The 19,577-nt window shown below is 42.9% G+C and overlaps 1 protein-coding gene across 1 annotated transcript in view; it reads left to right on the top strand.

The window, feature by feature from the left end:
* Nucleotides 1-13,990, top strand: part of LOC311233446 (short transient receptor potential channel 4-like) — a gene marked incomplete at its 3' end in the record, with an annotated part of 190,065 nt that extends 176,075 nt beyond the window's left edge. The window contains exons 14-15 of the mRNA XM_084320413.1: nt 12,384-12,473; nt 13,289-13,990. Of these exons, the coding sequence (XP_084176539.1) occupies nt 12,384-12,473; nt 13,289-13,990 (792 nt within the window). The remainder of the gene's footprint in view (nt 1-12,383; nt 12,474-13,288) is intronic.
* Nucleotides 13,991-19,577: the final 5,587 nt, after the last annotated feature.

The following is a 19,577-nucleotide window of genomic DNA, read 5'->3' as shown; positions in this document are numbered from 1 at the left end:
TACACACAGTAGCAATACAGAATAGAGGATAGTGATGATGGACTCTCCGTCTCGTCAGTTGCCTTTCATTCTCATTAGTCTTTATGTTTCTGCACTAATCCTGCCAAGGTACAGTATATGGACATTGCATTTACAATGATATATAGATTATTTACATTCACTTTTAAAAGCTCATGAATCATCCGTTTTCACTCAGGACGTGGTATTATTCGGTTGCATCATCACTTCATATTGTAAGTGAATTATTGCAAATTCAGCAAACCTACTCTGAAATCAAAGCCGTGGAAATAATTGGTTTTGCACAAGATAAGTGAAAGCTGCAATAGAAAAAGATACAGAGGTGAGTGATACGGTGTGTGTTGCGTGCGTGTGAATGTGTGTTCCACTTCTGCGTCCAGGACCAGTTTAATTGCTAATTTTATAAGCTTGTGTGGGTGAATAATTAATTGAAACCCAATATGTACAGTATGCTTAGTTTGCAAATACGTTAGGGATGCACCGATATGAAAAAGTGCGGCCGATATCGATACCGATTGTTCAACTAACACAATCGGCCGATACAAAAAATATATATATATTTTATTTTTATTATTTTTTTACTACTGTATATTTGTATGTCTCTAAATGTTTTGATGAATTGAAAATGGAGGACCCTTATGTAAAAAATCCGAAAGTCTTTTTCTGATCTTCATCCTCCAGTCTTAGCACTGTTGTTGTATTGAGCTGTACTGTATTGTACCCATTCTGCAATCTGTTAATAAAGTTTTCAATCAATCAATCAGACAAATGTATAGAATAATAATAATAATAATAATAATAATAATAATAATAATAATAATAATAATAATAATAATAATAATAATAATAATAATAATAATAATAATAATAATAATAATAATAATAATAATAATAATAATAATAATAATAATAATAATAGATTCAATTTGTACCGCACTTTATATTTGTGAGAATCTCAAAGTGCTACAGGAGATAAAGATAAAAAGTTAAATGAATAAAACAATTAAAATGAATAAAACAACCAATGAAATGGAAGAACATAAAAGTAAAATAAAATAAAATAATAATAAAATAAAAGTAAAAGAAAAATTTAGGCAAAAGCCTTGTTAAAAAGAAATGTTTTTAGGCCCCTTTTAAAAGCCTTGACGGATTGTGGTGCTCTCAGGTGGATGGGGAGAGCATTCCATAGTCTGGGCGCGGCAGAGCAGAAGGCTCGATCGCCCATGGTGTGCAGCTTAGTCCTGGGGGCTTTGAGGAGGTAGGCTGTGCCGGAGCGGAGGGAGCGTGAGGAGGACTGGGGGGTGAGGAGTTCCTTGAGGTAGGCAGGGGCACCACCGTGTACGCAATGGTGAGTGAGGAGGGAGACCTTGTACTCAATCCTGTGTTCCACGGGGAGCCAGTGACGTGATCTGAGCGTGGGGGTGATGTGATCATATTTGCGCACCCTCATCAGGATCCTAGCAGCGACATTCTGGATGGTTTGCAGTTTTTTAATGCTTTTACTAGGGATCCCGATGAGGAGTGCATTGCAATAGTCCAGCCTGGAGGAAACAAAGGCGTGGACGAGTTTCTCGGAATCTGCCAGGGTGAGTGAGGAACAGAGTTTAGTGATGTTTCTGAGGTGAAAGAAAGAGATCTTGCAGAGGTGTTTGATGTGTGTTTCGTATGTGAGGTGGGGGTCCATTTTCACGCCCAAGTTGGTGACAAGGGTGGAGAGGGGAATGTCCTGACCGGAGAAGGAGATGGTGGTGATGGTGGATGACCGGACCTGGTGTGGGGTACCGATCAGCATGGCTTGTGTTTTGGAGCTGTTGACCTGGAGAAACCTGTGGTTCATCCACGCCTTAGTGTCCTCCAGGCAAGCGGTCAGTGTGGGGTGTGATGAAGGTGATGATGGTGTAATCCGGATATACAGCTGGGTGTCGTCAGCGTAACAATGGAACGACACACCGTGCCGCCTGATGATGCGGCCGAGGGGGAGCATGTATAGGGTGAACAGCAGGGGGCCGAGGACGGATCCCTGGGGGACACCGCAGGTGATGGGGTGGTTGGAGGATGTTGCGCCTCCAAGGGAGACACACTCAGTCCGACCAGCCAAGAGGGACTGGAACAAGCCACGGGCTAGGTCGCGGAGTCCGACGTTGGAATGGAGACAGTCCAGTAGGATGGAATGATCCACTGTGTCGAAGGCTGCCGATAGGTCGAGAAGGACCAGAATGAATGGGGTTCCAGCATCCGCCGCCATCAGAAGGTCGTTGGTTACCCTGACCAGGGCTGTCTCTGTACTGTGCGCAGAGCGGAACCCAGACTGGAACTTCTCGAAGATATTGTTGTCTCTGAGGTGTGCTTGGAGCTGCTCCGCAACTACCTTCGCAGCACCTTGTAGAGGAACGGGAGGTTGGAGATGGGCCGGTAGTTGACGAGGGCCTCTGGATCCAGGGTGGGTTTCTCCAGGAGGGGGGTAATGATGGCAGTTTTTAGGGCATGCGGAACGTGGCCAGCCTGCAAGCAGAGGTTGATGGTGCTGGTCATTAGGGGACCAATAGTGCGGATGTTGGCTTTCACCAGGGCTGTGGGGAGGGGATCCAGAGCACACGTGGATGACTTCATCCTCCCGATGATGGCCTCAACCTCACGCTTTGGCTGTGAAAAATGACATGAAGTCATTACACCGCTTCTCAGTGGTCTCTCTGTGTGCCTGGGTTTGGGGTTTGAGGAGGTGGTGTATGGTGGAAAAAAGCTGTTTAGAATTGCCGGGGCTATTGTTGATGATGTTGGAGTAGAATCGTGACCGAGCGTCCTTCAGGGCTTTGGAGTAGGCCTTTTGGTGCTCTCTGTAGACCTCTCTGTGCACGGTGAGTCCCGACGCAGTGAGGCGTCGCTCAAGGACACGGCCAGCCACCTTCATCTCCCTCAGCTCGATGGTGTACCAGGGTGTACCAGTAGAAAAGCTTTTATTATAACCATATAACAAAAAAATATATTATTGTTTATGAAAATGTTTTAGCCCTATGCTTGACTATTATTTTAGGCATGGCAACAAATAAAATAATAATAATAAAATGAATAAATAAAATATTAAATAAATAAATAGGCTACACGTCTCTCTTTTTGTGCTCACCGATATGAACATAGGCCTCTTTACTTTCTTAAAAAAGGAAACATCAAGAAATATGTTTATGGTATTCCATCATGCCATGTGTGTTTTTTATATATTTTATAATGCTCATGATTATTGCTGAAGTCTGAGTCATACAATACCCACTGGCTTTCATAACCTAACTTGACTAAAAAGACTAAAACGTTTATGAGTTTTAAGAGTTTAAGAGACAGCACTCATTGTATCTCTCTCAAACAAAGCTCCATGTTCTCCAGTAATATCTCCATAATCTGAGTTTGCAATGCATGTGTCGTGTCAGGTACAACAGAACAATTTTGATTGACAGTCGATTCGGCCAATTACGTCACACCGCTTGCACCCACCACCTGCTGTTCTTAACACCAATCGGCAAGCGCTTATTCATTTTTTACTTCTGGGAAGTCCGCCATTGATCTGCACGAGAGAACCACAACAAACTTACTGTAGCTAATAACGTTAGTTCCCCGCCGGCCACGAGTAGGCTACCAGCGCTCCGCAGGAGTACTAAACGAGGCATAATGATTTTACTGCAACGAATGTTATAATAAAAGCTTTTCTATACATTTGTCTGATAGATTTACCAACAAAAAAAGGTGTTTAACCTGCTCATACCTTATTAAAAGCGAAAGTATAGACGCAGCACGGATAACTTGTGCTTCCATTCAAACAGACGGCAACAGTGCAACACACGTGACGTCAAGTCTCGCTCGCGTGAGACTTCCTCTCTAGATACTCTACCTGGCCAGGGTACTCCTGGGTCCTAGTGCCCCCCGATGTTACACTATATGTCATGCATGTCATGTATTTTATATGTTAATAAAATTGCATTTATCTTTAGTCCTAATTCTGTCACTGTTTGATGTCACAAAGAAGGGTGTATCCGAAAGCTGCCTACAACATTTGTAACATGTGATGAAAAAGTAAACAAATAATTAACTGTATTAGACACTTGTTAATGATGAATAGGCTTCACTTTAGATTGGCCCCCACGATAGCATCTGCAAATGATTTATAGATGTTTTATGAATGTCTTAACAAGTCATTTGTTGAACATGAAAAATAAATGGAGATACTCTATAGTCGTTTTTTCACATCTATTTTTCAAAGCATCTACAAATGTGTTACTACACATTAAACAACATTATTTAATGATGAACAAATCAAGTACAAACAATGTTGATAATGAGTTATAAATAATGTAGAACTAATCTGTAAATGTTATACAAATATAGTTATAAATGATTTCATAATCATTTATGAATGTATATAAATGGTTTGTTCATGATTAGTTCATTATCCACTAATGCGTTATAAATACTTTGTAAATGGTATACAAATATAGTTATAAATGATTTAATAATAATTTATGAATGTATATAAATGGTTTGTTCATGATTCGTTCATTATCTACAAATACCTTATAAATGTATTATAACAGGGTGTTATTATAAAGTGCTACCAAACTTTTTTCAAAGTTTGAACGTGTGGACCAGATTGACGCAACACAAATTGACGGATATTTATCGGCCACTGCCATCTGCAAATTTGAGCTTATCGGCCGACAGGCCGATGGCAGTCAACAAGGCACTTATTGGCCGATACCGATACCCGACCGATATATCGGTGCACCCCTAAAATACATCATTATTTTAATTAATTTCACATGCCTACTCTGAAATCAAAGCTGTGGAAATAGTTTTGCGAGAGACCAGTGAAAGCTGAGGTGAGGGATGCTTTACGTGCGTGTGTATTATTTGTCCTCCAATATGTAATTGAAATCTGTAAAAAATGTATCTCTGATAATACAGTATCCATAAATGATGCCTCCTTACCCACCTTTTAAACATATAGCCTTCCTTGTATTCATTAAGACACCAGAGAATGAACAGAAGTGCAATATTGAGCTGGCATACACAAACTGAATAGATAAACAAAATTACCTCAAAATGAGGATAAGCTATTATAATGACCTCAGGAAAATGCACTTTTTCTGTGTGTGTCCGGGTCATGAAATCATCTGTATTTTTCATCTCTGCCCTCTTTTTAATTGAGTTTGACATCAGATGATCATGGGCAAGGTATTCTAGTTGCGGCTGCTCCAGAATGTGTTTACTGTTTACATGCGTCTTCTACGAGGCGCACTTTATGCCAATGACGTCGTTTACACCGATGAGTCACACCATCCCTAATTTACTTCTGTCTGACACATGGCTGTCCCCATAAATTATGTCATCAAAAAGTGTCTACCTATCCTGCAATGCAAAGCATCAATACCCTGGAGTATAGTGTTCACTTCATGAAAAATCATGCCCGATGTCAAGGAGGGTTAAATCGATCGATTGATCACTCATCAAATCACGTAAAACATTGGAGCATGACACATGCACAGTTAAAATGTTGCCACATTTCCCCTAACACTCCATCAGCGCAATCAGAACATGCATCCGAATTTTCCATTGGATGGCTGACTGGTGCCTTAGGCTGATGTCACTGTCAGAACATGCACTCTCCCTCTCATCGCAGGACAGGGCAGTAGTCTGCTATGCATTGAGCCAAGGCTGCCACACACTAACACACGGTCACTCACTTGCCAGTCAATGTAATATATCGGTTATATTTTACTGGCCAAGATTGATATTTGCTGGCAAATAAAAATTCTAGATGGCCATTGGCCACTAGATACCAGCTAACGGAAACCCTGCCCCAGTTATGCCAAATTGAAATGTTTATTACCAATTTTCTATTATATTTGTGAATACAGAATACAGAACCACATTGCCCAGCACTCGGCCTGTACACTGCGATGATATGATTGCAAATTGCCCCCTAATTTGGTCCGTGCGAGTTTAAAATAATATCTGGGGGCAAGCTTGCGAGTGGTGATTTCAACCCTTCATTCGCATTTCACTCCTAAATTAATCCATACAAATTGTAGTAAAACATTAGCCTACAACCAGGGCTGTACAGTGCAATATAATGTTGCGGTTGTAATTTCATTAGACAGACCAGCGCGGACCTTTAATAACATGCAATTTAATTGACACGAGCAATGAGCTAACGGTAGCTACCATTAGGATTATGCTAAGCTAACTAGCAATCTCTGCTAACCCTGGAAAACGGTCAAAGCGGACTCCACAAGACTAGTTCCATTCGTGAGGAAAGGGGGTGGGTTATATTGACAACGCTTGACAACAGAAGTTTAAACATAACTTCATATTTATTGGTTATTCATTTCTGTATATCATTGAATTTCCATCTCCGTGTGTCTCCATCTCTTCCTGTTTACATTCGAGTGTGACGTCATCACCTACGGCAGCTTAGACTATCAAAACGCGAAGGGGGGGGGGGCTGGCTCTCTTGTTCGTTCTCGCCCCCTCTCTCTCTCTCTCTCTCTCTCTCGCTCTCTCTCTACATTCAATGATTTAAAGTAGCCAAATGTTACACACAGTATAAATACTAACTGGATAGTTGATGATATAAACATTTAATTTCATTATCTGAAATATTCTAAAATCATTAAGTCTGTGTGATTATTATTTTCTCACAGTAGTGTGTGTGTATATATATATATGTGTGTGTGTGTGTGTGTGTTTGGCTAAAGTGGATAGAAAACACAGTACTGTGTAAAAGGCACCCAAGAGTTTTTATATAAATTGTCTTAGATGTAAATAATTTTTTTTATTAGTGTGTCAGTAGACTACTCTTAGTACATTTTCATTAAATTATTTTTTAAAGCATCTTCATGGTTTAATAATGCAAACATATGTTGCAGGGACTTATTATAATCATCATATTGGCGTGACTGTATGCATCAAAGGGTTAAATCAAGCATTTTTGATGCATGTCAAAATATCGCGATATCATTTAGAGGCCATATCGCCCAGCCCTACTATAATGGTAAAATAGTTATTTAAAAATGTGCCCCTAAAAAATATTCTTTGCCCCTAAATTTCTCATTTAGGGGCAAGTGTGCCCCTAGTGAAAAAGCTTAGCGTACAGCCCCAGCATATTGTTGGCCAATGTGCAATCGATAGGAAATAAACTGGACGACATCAGAGCACGGATCCAATTCCAGAGGGACATTCGGGACTGTAATGTCCTCTGTTTCACAGAAACTTGGCTGTCTCCAGATGTCCCGAATCTTGCAATAGAACCGGCAGACCACTTCTTCGTTCTCCGCAAGGACCGGACGGCAGAGTCACTAAAGACGAAAGGAGGCGGCATTGCCTTCATGATAAACAAGGAGTGGTGCGATATAGGCAACGCAAAGGAATTGTCTAACCACTGCTCCCTAGACCTGGGGCCCTCATTCATCAACGTGGACGTAGAATGTGTTCTATTTTCACACGTAAGCACAGAATGTAGAATCAGTGTACGCACAGGAAGATCGGGATTCATCACACGTGCGTACGCAGGTTCTACGCACACCTGTCATGATGAACATGACTTTGATCCTACGTTTGAGCTCGTGCACTGTTTAAGTATTTGCATACCAGAAACGCCCCGATTAACCATATACGGTAATGGAATACACCCATGAAATGTGGAAAAATGGATTAAGCCGAGGGAAGCGTGTCATGAGACAGGCTGACAGACGTGTACACTTACGGTGATGTCGGATATGATATCTATTAACCATTGCTGCCTGGGCAGCGCAAACACTAATAAATACCGCGCTGGAATATGACTGCCTTTTCCTGTGTTGTTTGATTAATACCCAGGGATTCAAGTTCTCCTCAATTTTATTCCAAATCGCAATGGATCTCCCGTCAATTTTCTACCTGCTGCATATGATTTCTAGAGGTATACTACAATCTATTTTGATGTCAGTATTGGGTAGCCTATATAAACAATAATACGAGAGCATATACAAGAACAATGAATCTCACTGCATGTATGATGTAGCCTGCCTTTCAATACATGAACTTGAATTCCATCATGTTTGTGTGCGGGACTCACAAGGCTGTTGTCACAATGGGTGGTACCGGTACAGTAATAATAACAGTCCACACAATATCACGATCCATGCCATAGCCTGGATGTTCTATTAGGACATGATCTGTGACGACAAATGTTCTAGAATGTTTGATTAAGATATCATACTCTGACAGCATGCCTATGATCAACAAAAACGCGAACTTGAATCCCATCATATACATAGTCTGTCCACTATCTGGTGTCATTGCAATGCGTTTTCTATTCTTTCTTATACAGTAAAAAGGGGGAAGAACACTATATTCATATGACTTGTATTCTGCTTACAGCTTCGAAATTCCACTTGTTTCGTTTAACGTAAAGCCTTTTAAATATAATCAAAACGTTCCCGTGTTTCTGCGGTCTGTGCGCAAAATAATAACGAGTTGAGCTTTATGATTTATGATGAATTGAAAATGGGGGACCCTGATGTAAACAAGACGAAAGTCTTTCTCTGGTCTGCATCCCCAATTAACAATTGTATGTACTGAGCTGTACTGTACTGTACCCATTCTGCAATCTGTTAATAAACTTTTCAATCAATCAATCAATCAAGCTACGCGGAGCGCAGTCAGTCAGTAGCCTACACCCCGTATATTCCGATAACGCTATATAAACCATGCTGCATTCATTCTGAGAGAAAGATCTATTATTCCAAATGCTATTTATAGGGTTTTGACCATAATTACACTACTGTTGCTATTTTACAATGAACTATAATGAACTACGCTTCATACAGAACATGCCAGTGTTATTATGCACAGAAGCTCATTTCCTTGTTGTAATAATATATTCTACCACTGGGCGTCAGCTAAGTGTGGTCCGAGCTGTGCGTACACCTAAGCACTAAGTCAAGTTCAAGTTGAAATTGATGAATCCCACTCTTTGCTTAGAAATGATCGTACGCACAGGTTAAGCACAAATCTGTGCGTAAGTCAGGTTGATGAATGAGGGCCCATGGAGTTTATCACGATCAAATGTCGACCCTTCTTTCTCCCGAGAGAGTTAACGTCCATCATCCTCATCGGAGTGTACATTCCACCACAAGCAAATACGGGGACCGCACTTTCAAAGTTACACGACGAGGTAAATAAACTCCAGATAGCTAGCGTTGACGCTGCCATTTTGGTTCTGGGCGATTTCAACAGCGCGCGTCTTAAAAAGGTGTTGCCGAATTTCTATCAGCATGTGACCTGTCCCACCAGAGGCGAGAACATATTAGACCATGTATACTCGCAATTTAAGAATGGGTACAAGTCACCCGGTAAGTCCGATCACGCCGCCATTTTTCTTTTGCCAAAGTATAAACAAAGTCTCAAGCGAACGTCTGTAGTATAGCGAGAGGTTAAGCGTTGGACTGTGACGTCAGAGGAGACACTCCAAGCTGCGCTTGAATGCACAGACTGGAGGGTATTCCGTGATAACACAGCCAATATTAACGAATACACTGAAACGGTGCTTGACTTTGTCTGTACTCTGGTAGAAGAAACAATCCCCTCTACCACAATTAGAATCTACCCAAATCAAAAGCCCTGGGTAGATAAATCCGTCCGTGAGGCTCTGAAAGTGCGCACATCAGCCTACAACACCGGGCTGGTGACAGGCAACATGGAAGAACACAAGACAGCAAGACACAACGTCAGGAGAGCAGTAATAGAGGCAAAACGGCGTTACAGGGATAAAGTTGAACTTCAGTTTGAACAGGCTGACTCTAGAGGTATGTGGCAGGGCCTCAGAACAATGACAGATTACAAAGGCACCTCCCTCAAACTGAACAGTGACATCTCTTTAGCAAATTATCTCAATTCCTTCTATGCGAGGTTTGAGGCTGTGAATTACAACACCAGCCTACAAACCACGGCAATGGGGTGGGGGGGTCTGCTGATGGAGACTCAGTGTTCAGGGTAACAGAGCATGAGGTGAGACGGATCTTTAAAAAAGTGAATATCAGGAAGGCAGCAGGACCGGACGGCATCCCCGGCCGCGTCCTAAAAGTCTGTGCCGACCAACTGGCCCCGGTATTCACTGACATCTTTAACCTGTCCATGGAACAGGCTGTCATCCCCACCTGTCTGAAGAAGTCCACCATCATCCCTGTACCCAAAAAATCGACGCCCGCTTGCCTCAACGACTACCGCCCTGTAGCCCTCACCTCCATAGCCATGAAGTGCTTTGAGAAGCTAGTGAAGGGCTACATCTGTTCCTCCCTCCCCATCAACCTGGACCCCCTGCAATTTGCATATCGCCCCAACAGGTCCACGGAGGACGCCATAGCCCATGTGCTGCACACAGCAGCATCACACCTGGACAAGAGGCAGGGGAACTATGTGAGAATGCTGTTCATCGACTACAGCTCAGCATTCAATACCATAGTCCCCTCCAAACTCATAGCCAAGCTCAGGGACCTGGGCTTGAACTATGACCTCTGCCAGTGGGTCTTGGACTTCCTGACCGGCAGACCCCAGGTGGTAAGAGCAGGCAACTGCACCTCCTCATCCAGAGCAGGCAACTGCACCTCCTCATCCATCACGCTCAACATAGGGGCCCCCCAGGGCTGTGTTCTGAGCCCCCTCCTCTACTCCCTGTACACACATGACTGCGTGGCACAGCGGAACAACAACACAATCATCAAATTTGCTGATGACACAGTAGTGGTGGGCCTGATCTCTGCCAACGACGAGAGGGCCTACCTGGAAGAGGTAGAGAATCTGTCACAGTGGTGTCAGGAGAACTGCCTCTCCCTGAACGTCAGCAAAACAAAAGAGATGATTGTGGACTTCAGGAGGTCGGGGGTCAAGGACTACAGCCCCCTCAGCATCGACAGGGCACCGGTTGAGAGAGTGAACAGTTTCAAGTACCTCGGAGCCCACATATCCGAGGACTTGACATGGACCACACACATTGACAGTGTTGTGAAGAAGGCACGACAACGCCTCTACTTCCTCAGGCGCCTAAGGAAGTTCCAAGTCAGTCAGAAGATCCTTAGGAACTTCTACTCATGTACAATAGAGAGCATCCTGACTGGCAACATCACCTCCTGGTTTGGGAATAGCACTGCACAAGACTGTAGCAGACTTCAAAGAGTGACACGTTCAGCCGAACGCACAATTGGAGGGGGGCTTCCCACCCTCCAGAACATTTACAACAAGCGGTGCAGGGGGAAGGCGAAGAGAATCATCAAGGACTCCAGCCACCCGAACAACTGCCTCTTTGAACTGCTGCGGTCAGGCAAGCGATACCGGAGTCTTAAGGCGAGCACAGAAAGACTCAGAAGAAGCTTCTATCCCCAGGCCATCAGGCTGCTCAACGAACAATAAACACTATGCAACAACCATCAATTGCACATAGCACACACACCCACACACTCACTTAAACAAACAACACACTGCAGCACCCACTCTCCACACTTTAGATCACACAAACACACTTTATATTTATTGATAAAGGATTTGCACTACAACTCGTACACCTACTATAAATTGTACCTAAATTGTACCTCATCCCATTTCTGCTTTGCACTATATAGTATTGTATATTAGTACACTGCATAGTATATTGTTATATGGTAACTCAGTTACGTCTATTATGCATCGAACATTGTACATATGTCTATACTGAACACTGTGACCTCATTTTTTACTTCTAATTTACATGCTATACTATGTTATTTTATTTGATACTTATTTTGTCTTGCACAGTCTCTGGAGCGTAACAGTAAGAAGCATTTTGTATAAAAGTATTCTGTACTTCTGTATGACAACTATTAAAGAAAAAAAAACTCACCCATCTTAACCGCACCCAGAAAAGTGGCAATTTGTACTTGAACTTGAGGACTGCATACTTTTTTTGCAAAGCTTAGCTTTATACTTTATACTTATAGCACATGCATGGGCCTGGTCTCTTTTGAAAGATAACATTCTGGGGTTACTAATGCAAAAAGGTTAAATCACTTATAGTGCTAATGAAATAGAGTAATAGAGGTCTGAACTTGAGTTGAACTTGAACTTGTGTATTTTTGTGTAGTGGTTGCACGATTCCATATTCCAATATTCCACCATAGAGGTATAAGCTGGAAAATACAGCGGCTCCATAGCCTGAAGTCTTCTGTGGTACAGGTCCAAATTTGATAAAGGTCTGTTCAGAAATGGGTCTTTGAGAGACGTCCGAGTATAACCAGCAAAAAGAAAATATCTCAAATCCATTTCCTCATCCAGGGCTGTTCATTCTGAAGTGTGATTGGTTTGTTATTCAGGAGGTGCTGAGGAACCTGGTGAAGCGCTATGTGGCTGCCATGATCAGAGATGCCAAGACAGAGGAGGGCCTGACTGAAGAGAACTTCAAGGTGAGGCCTGGATACATGGGTAGATGGATAGATAAATGTAACAATATTTAAAAAGACAGTGGTTTTGTTTACTTTTGGGATGGCTTTTCATTTGGGCAAGCTTCAATAAAAACGTGCCACTACATTAGCTGATGGGTAATGCAATGTGACACAGTGTGATCGCTAATAGCTGAAGCAAGCAGCCCACATTCTCTGTCGGTTTAGTGGTAATTCATCCGCATTCCATCAAATGGAGCATCCCTAAAACTCTTGGTGGTCTTTCTGATGTTAAGCTAAGATTGAAGCTAAGACTGAAGAAAGAGATGTTTCTTCCTAGTGCAGGTGTTTCCAACAGTGTGTGTGTGTGTGTGTGTGTGTGTGTGTGTGTGTGTGTGTGTGTGTGTGTGTGTGTGTGTGTGTGTGTGTGTGTGTGTGTGTGTGTGTGTGTGTGTGTGTGTGTGTGTGTGTGTGTGTGTGTGTGTGTGTGTGTGTGTGTGTGTGTGTGTGTGTGTGTGTGTCTGTCTCTGTCTCTGTGTCTGTCTGTGTGCACGAGAGAGAATGTGAGTGTGGACTGAGAATATATAACGCCATACACACACACACACACACACACACACACACACACACACACACACACACACACACACACACACACACACACACACACACACACACACACACACACACACACACACACACACACACACACACACACACACACACACACACACACACACACACACACACACACTCATGCAACTAGCCTACCTCAGTAACCCTGAAGCTATTATATTGATCTAAAAGAGTAAGCCTACTTTTTCCCTTTGCTCCTCCAGGAGCTGAAGCAAGATATCTCCAGTTTCCGCTATGAAGTCATGGGTATGATGAAGACAGGAAAGGCCACACTCCAAGGGGCTAAGGCCAGCGGAGGCTCTGCGGAGTCCAGTCTCCCCTTCTGCTCCCTGAAGGTCTCCCCCTCGCCCCCTAGCGGCCAAGTCAAAAAAAAGCTCAGCCTATTCACCATCACCACATCCATCCTCAAGCAGGGCGGCACCAAAGCCTCGCCCAGGCCCCCCGAGGCCTTCAGCGGTCTGGCGAACGGGCTCGTCCCGCTGCCCTCTGACGAGAGCTCCGGTGGTGGCAGCGACAAATCGAGACGGCGGAAGGACTTCCCCAAAGACATCCACGACTTTGGCCTGTTCCAGAAACATCACTGGGGCGGGGCTGGGGGCGGGGGCGGGGCTGAGGCCAGTCCTGCAGGGGGGGCGCCCGGAAACATGTACTCTTTGTCTGAGGAAACGGGCGGGTCCGGGAGCTCGGACACAGAGGAGAAGGGACTGGAGCTAGAGATGAGGGATAAGGAGGGAAATAATCCACTGGAAGGAGAGACAACGGCAGAGGCGAAGGCGGAGGAGCAGGAGAGGCAGGAGGCGGAGGAGGGTGGAGAAAAAGAATTAGAAGAGGAGGAAAGAGAGAGCTTCCTCTACAGTGAGCCACTGGCTGCTGGATGTTCACCCGGCTCATCTAGAGAGACATAAGGCATCTGGATACAGGAAGTGAACCTATGGACAATCACAGGGAGGTGTGGGGGTGGAGTGCTGCTTCAGACGAACTACAGAGTGGCATTGCACTCTGGATAAGAAGACTGACAATCACAGTGAGGATATCATGGAGACGAGTGCTGCTTCAGACATGTTGTTTATCGTTGTTTGACTGGCAAAGGGTCCTAATTTTTCAAGCATTAAAAACACTAATGATCAGCAGAGGCAGATCTGTGGAGACTCAGGGAGGCTTTTAGTTTGATGTTCAGTCACACTAATGCGTTTTGAAGTGTTGGTGTTGTGTATAATTAGCAATGGAGATGCAGCTCTCTATGGTCCTCTCCGGCAGCATGTATGTACGTACTACAGCCTGTGATGGAGCTCTCTCTGTGAACATTGCATATGTACACCTGGATAATGGATAAGGCCTTGGGTAATGCATCGTATCTCTATCTATACTCTAACGACAATGGGGGAAAGAATAATTTCCTGAAACTGGCTACGTGATTTCTTCTTTCTATTGGGTGTACCTCCCTCTTCCTCACCCCTCACCTTCCTCTTCCATCTATCCTACCCTGCTATCTCTCTCGCACTCTCTCTCTCTCTCTCTCTCTCTCTCTCTCTCTCTCTCTCTCTCTCTCTCTCTCTCTCTCTCTCTCTCTCTCTCTCTCTCTCTCTCTCTCTCTCTCTCTCTCTCTCTCTATCTATCTATATATATATCTATCTATCTATCTATCTATCTATCTATCTATCTATCTATCTATCTATCTATCTATCTATCTATCTATCTATCTATCTATCTATCTATCTATCTATCTATCTATCTATCTATCTATCTATCTATCTATCTATCTATCTATCTATCTATCTATCTATCTATCTATCTATCTATCTATCTATCTATCTATCTACTGTATCTATCTCTATCTACTGTATCTCTCTCTCTACATCTATCTATCTATCTGTCTATCTGTCTGTATATCTATCTATCTATCTCTATCTATCTATCTATTTCTCGCTCTCCCTCCCTTTCTTTCTCTCTATTATCCTTCTCTAGTCCCCTTACTGTAACTATCCATCTCTTTATCCCTCTCCTGGCTCAGTCATGAAGAGCAATATATGTATTGTATTATTTTAATTATTTTAAAACCCATCTCTCGGCCTTACTCTGTCTTAATCAGCACTTTACACTGGTGTACAGTATCTCAAAGTCATGTCAAGCTTTGATCTTGCAAAACAACTGATCTGTAAAATTCTTCTATGCAAAAAAAAAGGATAAATATTATGCTCACAAATCTCACAGTATGAGAATGAGCATAACATTTAAAGCTGCCAGTTTCATGAAATATAATCTTCTAACGTAAAGGTCCAGTATGGCTGACTTGCAATCAGTGGTCTGATATTCACAAAGCCTCAAGATAATGAAGACAATTGTTCCTGGTCACTGATCTAGAGTCAGCTTCAGTCTGTTATATGGAATAGAGAGGCGATGTGTCCATCCCTTTTCCACTAACCACCATTTCAGGAACAAAATATGAACAGTAGTCAATGGCGAGAGACACATGATTTTTTTTATCCCATTTGAGTTGTGCCATGAATGTTGATGTTGACAAATCATTTTTTTTTGTCAATTTAAAATATAATTATAGCTAATTTAACATTAGTTAACATTATCGAACAGTTTTGATGCTATAACATAACGTTAGTTAACTGGTTTTAGCTGACTCACTTTTAAATTGACAAACATCATTATGTGTAATTCATGTCACAATTCAAACAGGGTCAAATAATGATTTGTCTCTCGCCATTGACTACCGTTCATATTTTCTTACGAAATAGGTCCCCCTTGGTGGTCCAGCAGAAGGGGAGGGGAGGGTCACTGACCCAGACCCTCTCTATAAGGTCATGAAGAATGTTCCAGGTCACTGACCCAGACCCTCTCTATAAGGTCATGAACAGTGCTCCTGGTCCATTGACTCTGGGAAGCTTTGTGAATATGAGCCGGTGAATGTATCCTATATGATTACCACCAACCATTAAGATATTATTCATGTTCTATCTCCTACTGTAGCTGTGCCATATTCAGTTACTTTGATGAACAAATTAGCTGTTTTGGATTAGTACCTCTAGATACTCATGTTAGTTTGAATGATGTTATAGAGATTAATAGATACAAAAAGATAAATCAATAAATGTAATAAAACGTTAATGGCTGACTTTTTTTCTATGGTGTTTAAACAAAGATCACAGACAAACAGACACACTTGTGCATACTTGCTCTTAACTCTTAGGATGCCACACACTTTCCCCATCTGTACCGCCTGTCGCCATCCTTATTGACCATTTTAGCGATGTTTGCAGACCCATCGTGTGTTCTGTATTATAGCTATGGAGACAATAGTATGACTCATTTGACAGGCATTGTTCATAGTCCATTACTGACTAATCATTTCATTTCTACACACTGTAGTTTGTTACACGCTAAACATCGGCCCTTTCCAAAATAATCCAGTCTTTTTCCATAGATCGCAAGATATAACGTGGTATATGCAATAAGCCCAAATCGTTCTGGTTGATCGCCTGAAGCCCCAAATACTCCCAAATCAAAGGTGTATACCATGTACACATGTGCCTTCACAAAATCATCAAGGGGGGGGGGGGGGTCGTTTCAACTAGAAACTGCGATCGTGTTTGTCGAGCATGTTTTATGTCCGGTAAAACACGACACTGTGATCGTTACAAAAACATGTTTCAGGTTCGGTAAAATAGACATAGAATATACCTTACCTTAGCCAGAAGGTATTCCAAAAAGAATAATCCCCAGTGATCGCATCGCCATCGCGATTACCCTTGTATATGTCTATACTCGTGTATGCGGGAAATAGGCTTCAGGCAACACAATTTCGAGGCGTTCGCTGTGTAGCTCTGTCTCCGAGGAGGAGGAGCCCTTGCACACAAAAAAAAGGGTGTATCCACACCAAGCCACTGCCACCTGGTGAGATTCGATCGTCATTGCAATTCCAACGTAGACAGATGAGCCAGGGAGACCAGCTGACCGTATAGAACGGGGATCAAAGGAAAAATATCAAAGGATCTAAAAACGAGATATTACATTTTTGGCAGCCAACGCTTGGCGGCGATACACAAGATATTACGTTTTTGGCACCCAAAGAGTTAAGGCATGCTATTGCTGCTTCTTTTTTTTTCCCTCAACCACACCACTCACCCTCATTTATGTTGTACACACACCAACACACCACACACTGACCCACTTCCAGTGATGAAGCTAAGCTACGCTAACGGTGCGGGCGTTCCCTAAGCCTAATGCATGCAGAGAGACAAAAAAGGTATGTATCTTCTTGTCTAACTCCAGGGAAGATGTTAAATAAGCTAATTTCCCAAAATGTTGGAGTTTTCCTTTAACTCGAACATAAACATAGAATACATAATAACTCAAGATGAGACAAGTGGCTTGTGAGTTACACACTTTCCCATCCACATCTCTGCTGTTATTCAGATGTGTTGATGACTACACACTATTTCACACAGGCATTTGCATATTAAGTGTTTTCTGCAGACTTCCGCTGAATAATTCTGTTCAAAGTATTCTGTTCGTGCCATTCTTGACATTTCCAATACCAGAATGATTGGATGGATGGATGGATGGAACAGAGTGGTCTGCTATACTGGTGTTGATGTAGGCCTAGACGTCTGATTAAAAGTATTGGCAAGATATTACAGTACCACAGACTAAAAAACAAAGTAGCCATATTTTGCACATTACCTGCTTATATTACATGGTTCAGGGTTAATTATTTCACTACCACACTACAGAAGGTTAACCCTTTCACTACCACACTACAAAGGGTTAATGCTTTCACCACCACACTACAGAAGGTTAACCATTTCACTACAAAGGGTTAATGCTTTCACTACCACACTACAGAAGGTTAACCTTTCGCTACCACACTACAAACAGTTAACCATCTGTAGTATAGTAGTGAAAGGGTTAACATTGTATAGTGTGGTAGTGAATGGGTTAAAGAGTACTGTTATAGTGTATAGGTGCAATGTATAAGCCCTTTTGACACAGGTATGCAAGTGCCTCTACTTAGAACATGTATGCACAAGAAAATAATAACTATGTATGTTGACCTTTAAGTCCCAGTAGAGTGGATTTGGACCTGCAGACATGCGGCAAGCCGGCAACGCATCAACTACCATACTTTGACATACCAGTATGTTTGCTGAACGCCAGCTATCAGGTAAATGCAAGGAGCTCTATTTGAATCAGAATTATTCTCACCATCCACTCAGTTTATTTTAGTTTTTTGTTTTTCATTTTCTAAATCCCAGGATCCCATAGGATCCCTTGGAGTGTAGCAAGCTACACCGTCATGATTTTGACAAAGAAACAGTTCTGTATCGTTATGGCTTGCTCAGCACCTAGTTGCACTGTACTTCACTTCGTGCATAAACACTGAATAAAAAATTCCACCATGTACCTTTACATCCCAACATTCGTCTGACCACACCCCCTTCTGCTTACCTTCATAAGCAGGTGTGTGGTCACCTACTTGCCTCCTTCTTCACTTTCACCACAAGGAAGTGCCTTCGGTAGATCCCCACTTGACAAGGTTGTTAGTAGAAGAAAGTTGGAAAACAAAAGAGATACGTTGACATCATATCTTTATTTTCTCTCACTATTTTCGAGAAAATACGGCGATATTGTCTTCGTTACTGAAGGTCATTCCGACCTTCAACGGCTTTTTCATATTAGGAGCTCACGCCGCTGACATGTTCCCCAGCTACAGTCCTCCTTGCTGCGGCTGGATGGGGTTGCCCTCCGGCAACACGACTGGACTGTAGGAAGCACCAACTGTTGTGAGAAGCGGTGGTTTCCAGGTTGGGTACGTACTGTTTTGCTTGCAAGCTCTGGTTGTTGTTGATGCTGTGGGGGTTAGCTAACAATTTACGAAACGCAGACTCCAGGCTAGGGTCCTCTGCTCGGCTTAAACGGCGGTCGAAGGATCTTGGTCTGACGCCCATGATGGTTAATCTAGTGGGCCGCGACTAGGTCCTGGTGATCCCAGGATTCTCGAGCGGATGCTTCTCTGTCCCGTGCAGGCCCCATTTTTCATATACAAATGAAAGTATACCCTAACGAGGAAATGTGGGCATAGGATCTTCTTTATCGGGAGTTCCATGCTCAAAGCCGGCTGCAGCTCGAATGGGAACTGTGCTGGCCCCGCTGATGTCTGGATCACCGTTGAAAACTGTGTTCTGACGTTCTTTTTCCTCTTAGGGGAGGGACTTGGACAAGCGGCCTGTCTGAAGTGTGGCTTGTTATGTCATTGTATACAGTTCAGGTGATAGCTGCTTAGCTGGCGTGCTAGTTGTGGACTACTGTGTTAGCCAGTCAGTTGTTAGCTGCGGCGCTAGCCCGCTGTGTTACCAGGCTAGTAACGTTGGCTCGTTGCTATCAGTCAGATAGCTGCTTAGCTTGCGTGCTAGTTGTGGACTACTGTGTTTTTTCTATGGTGTTTAAACAAAGATCACAGACAAACAGACACACTTGTGCATA

This window comes from Notolepis coatsorum (genome assembly GCF_963971535.1).
Source record: "Notolepis coatsorum genome assembly, chromosome: 8".
NCBI classification, from domain to species: domain Eukaryota; kingdom Metazoa; phylum Chordata; class Actinopteri; order Aulopiformes; family Paralepididae; genus Notolepis; species Notolepis coatsorum.
Note: the sequence above shows the minus strand (reverse complement) of the source record. Positions and strands in the feature narration are given on the sequence as shown.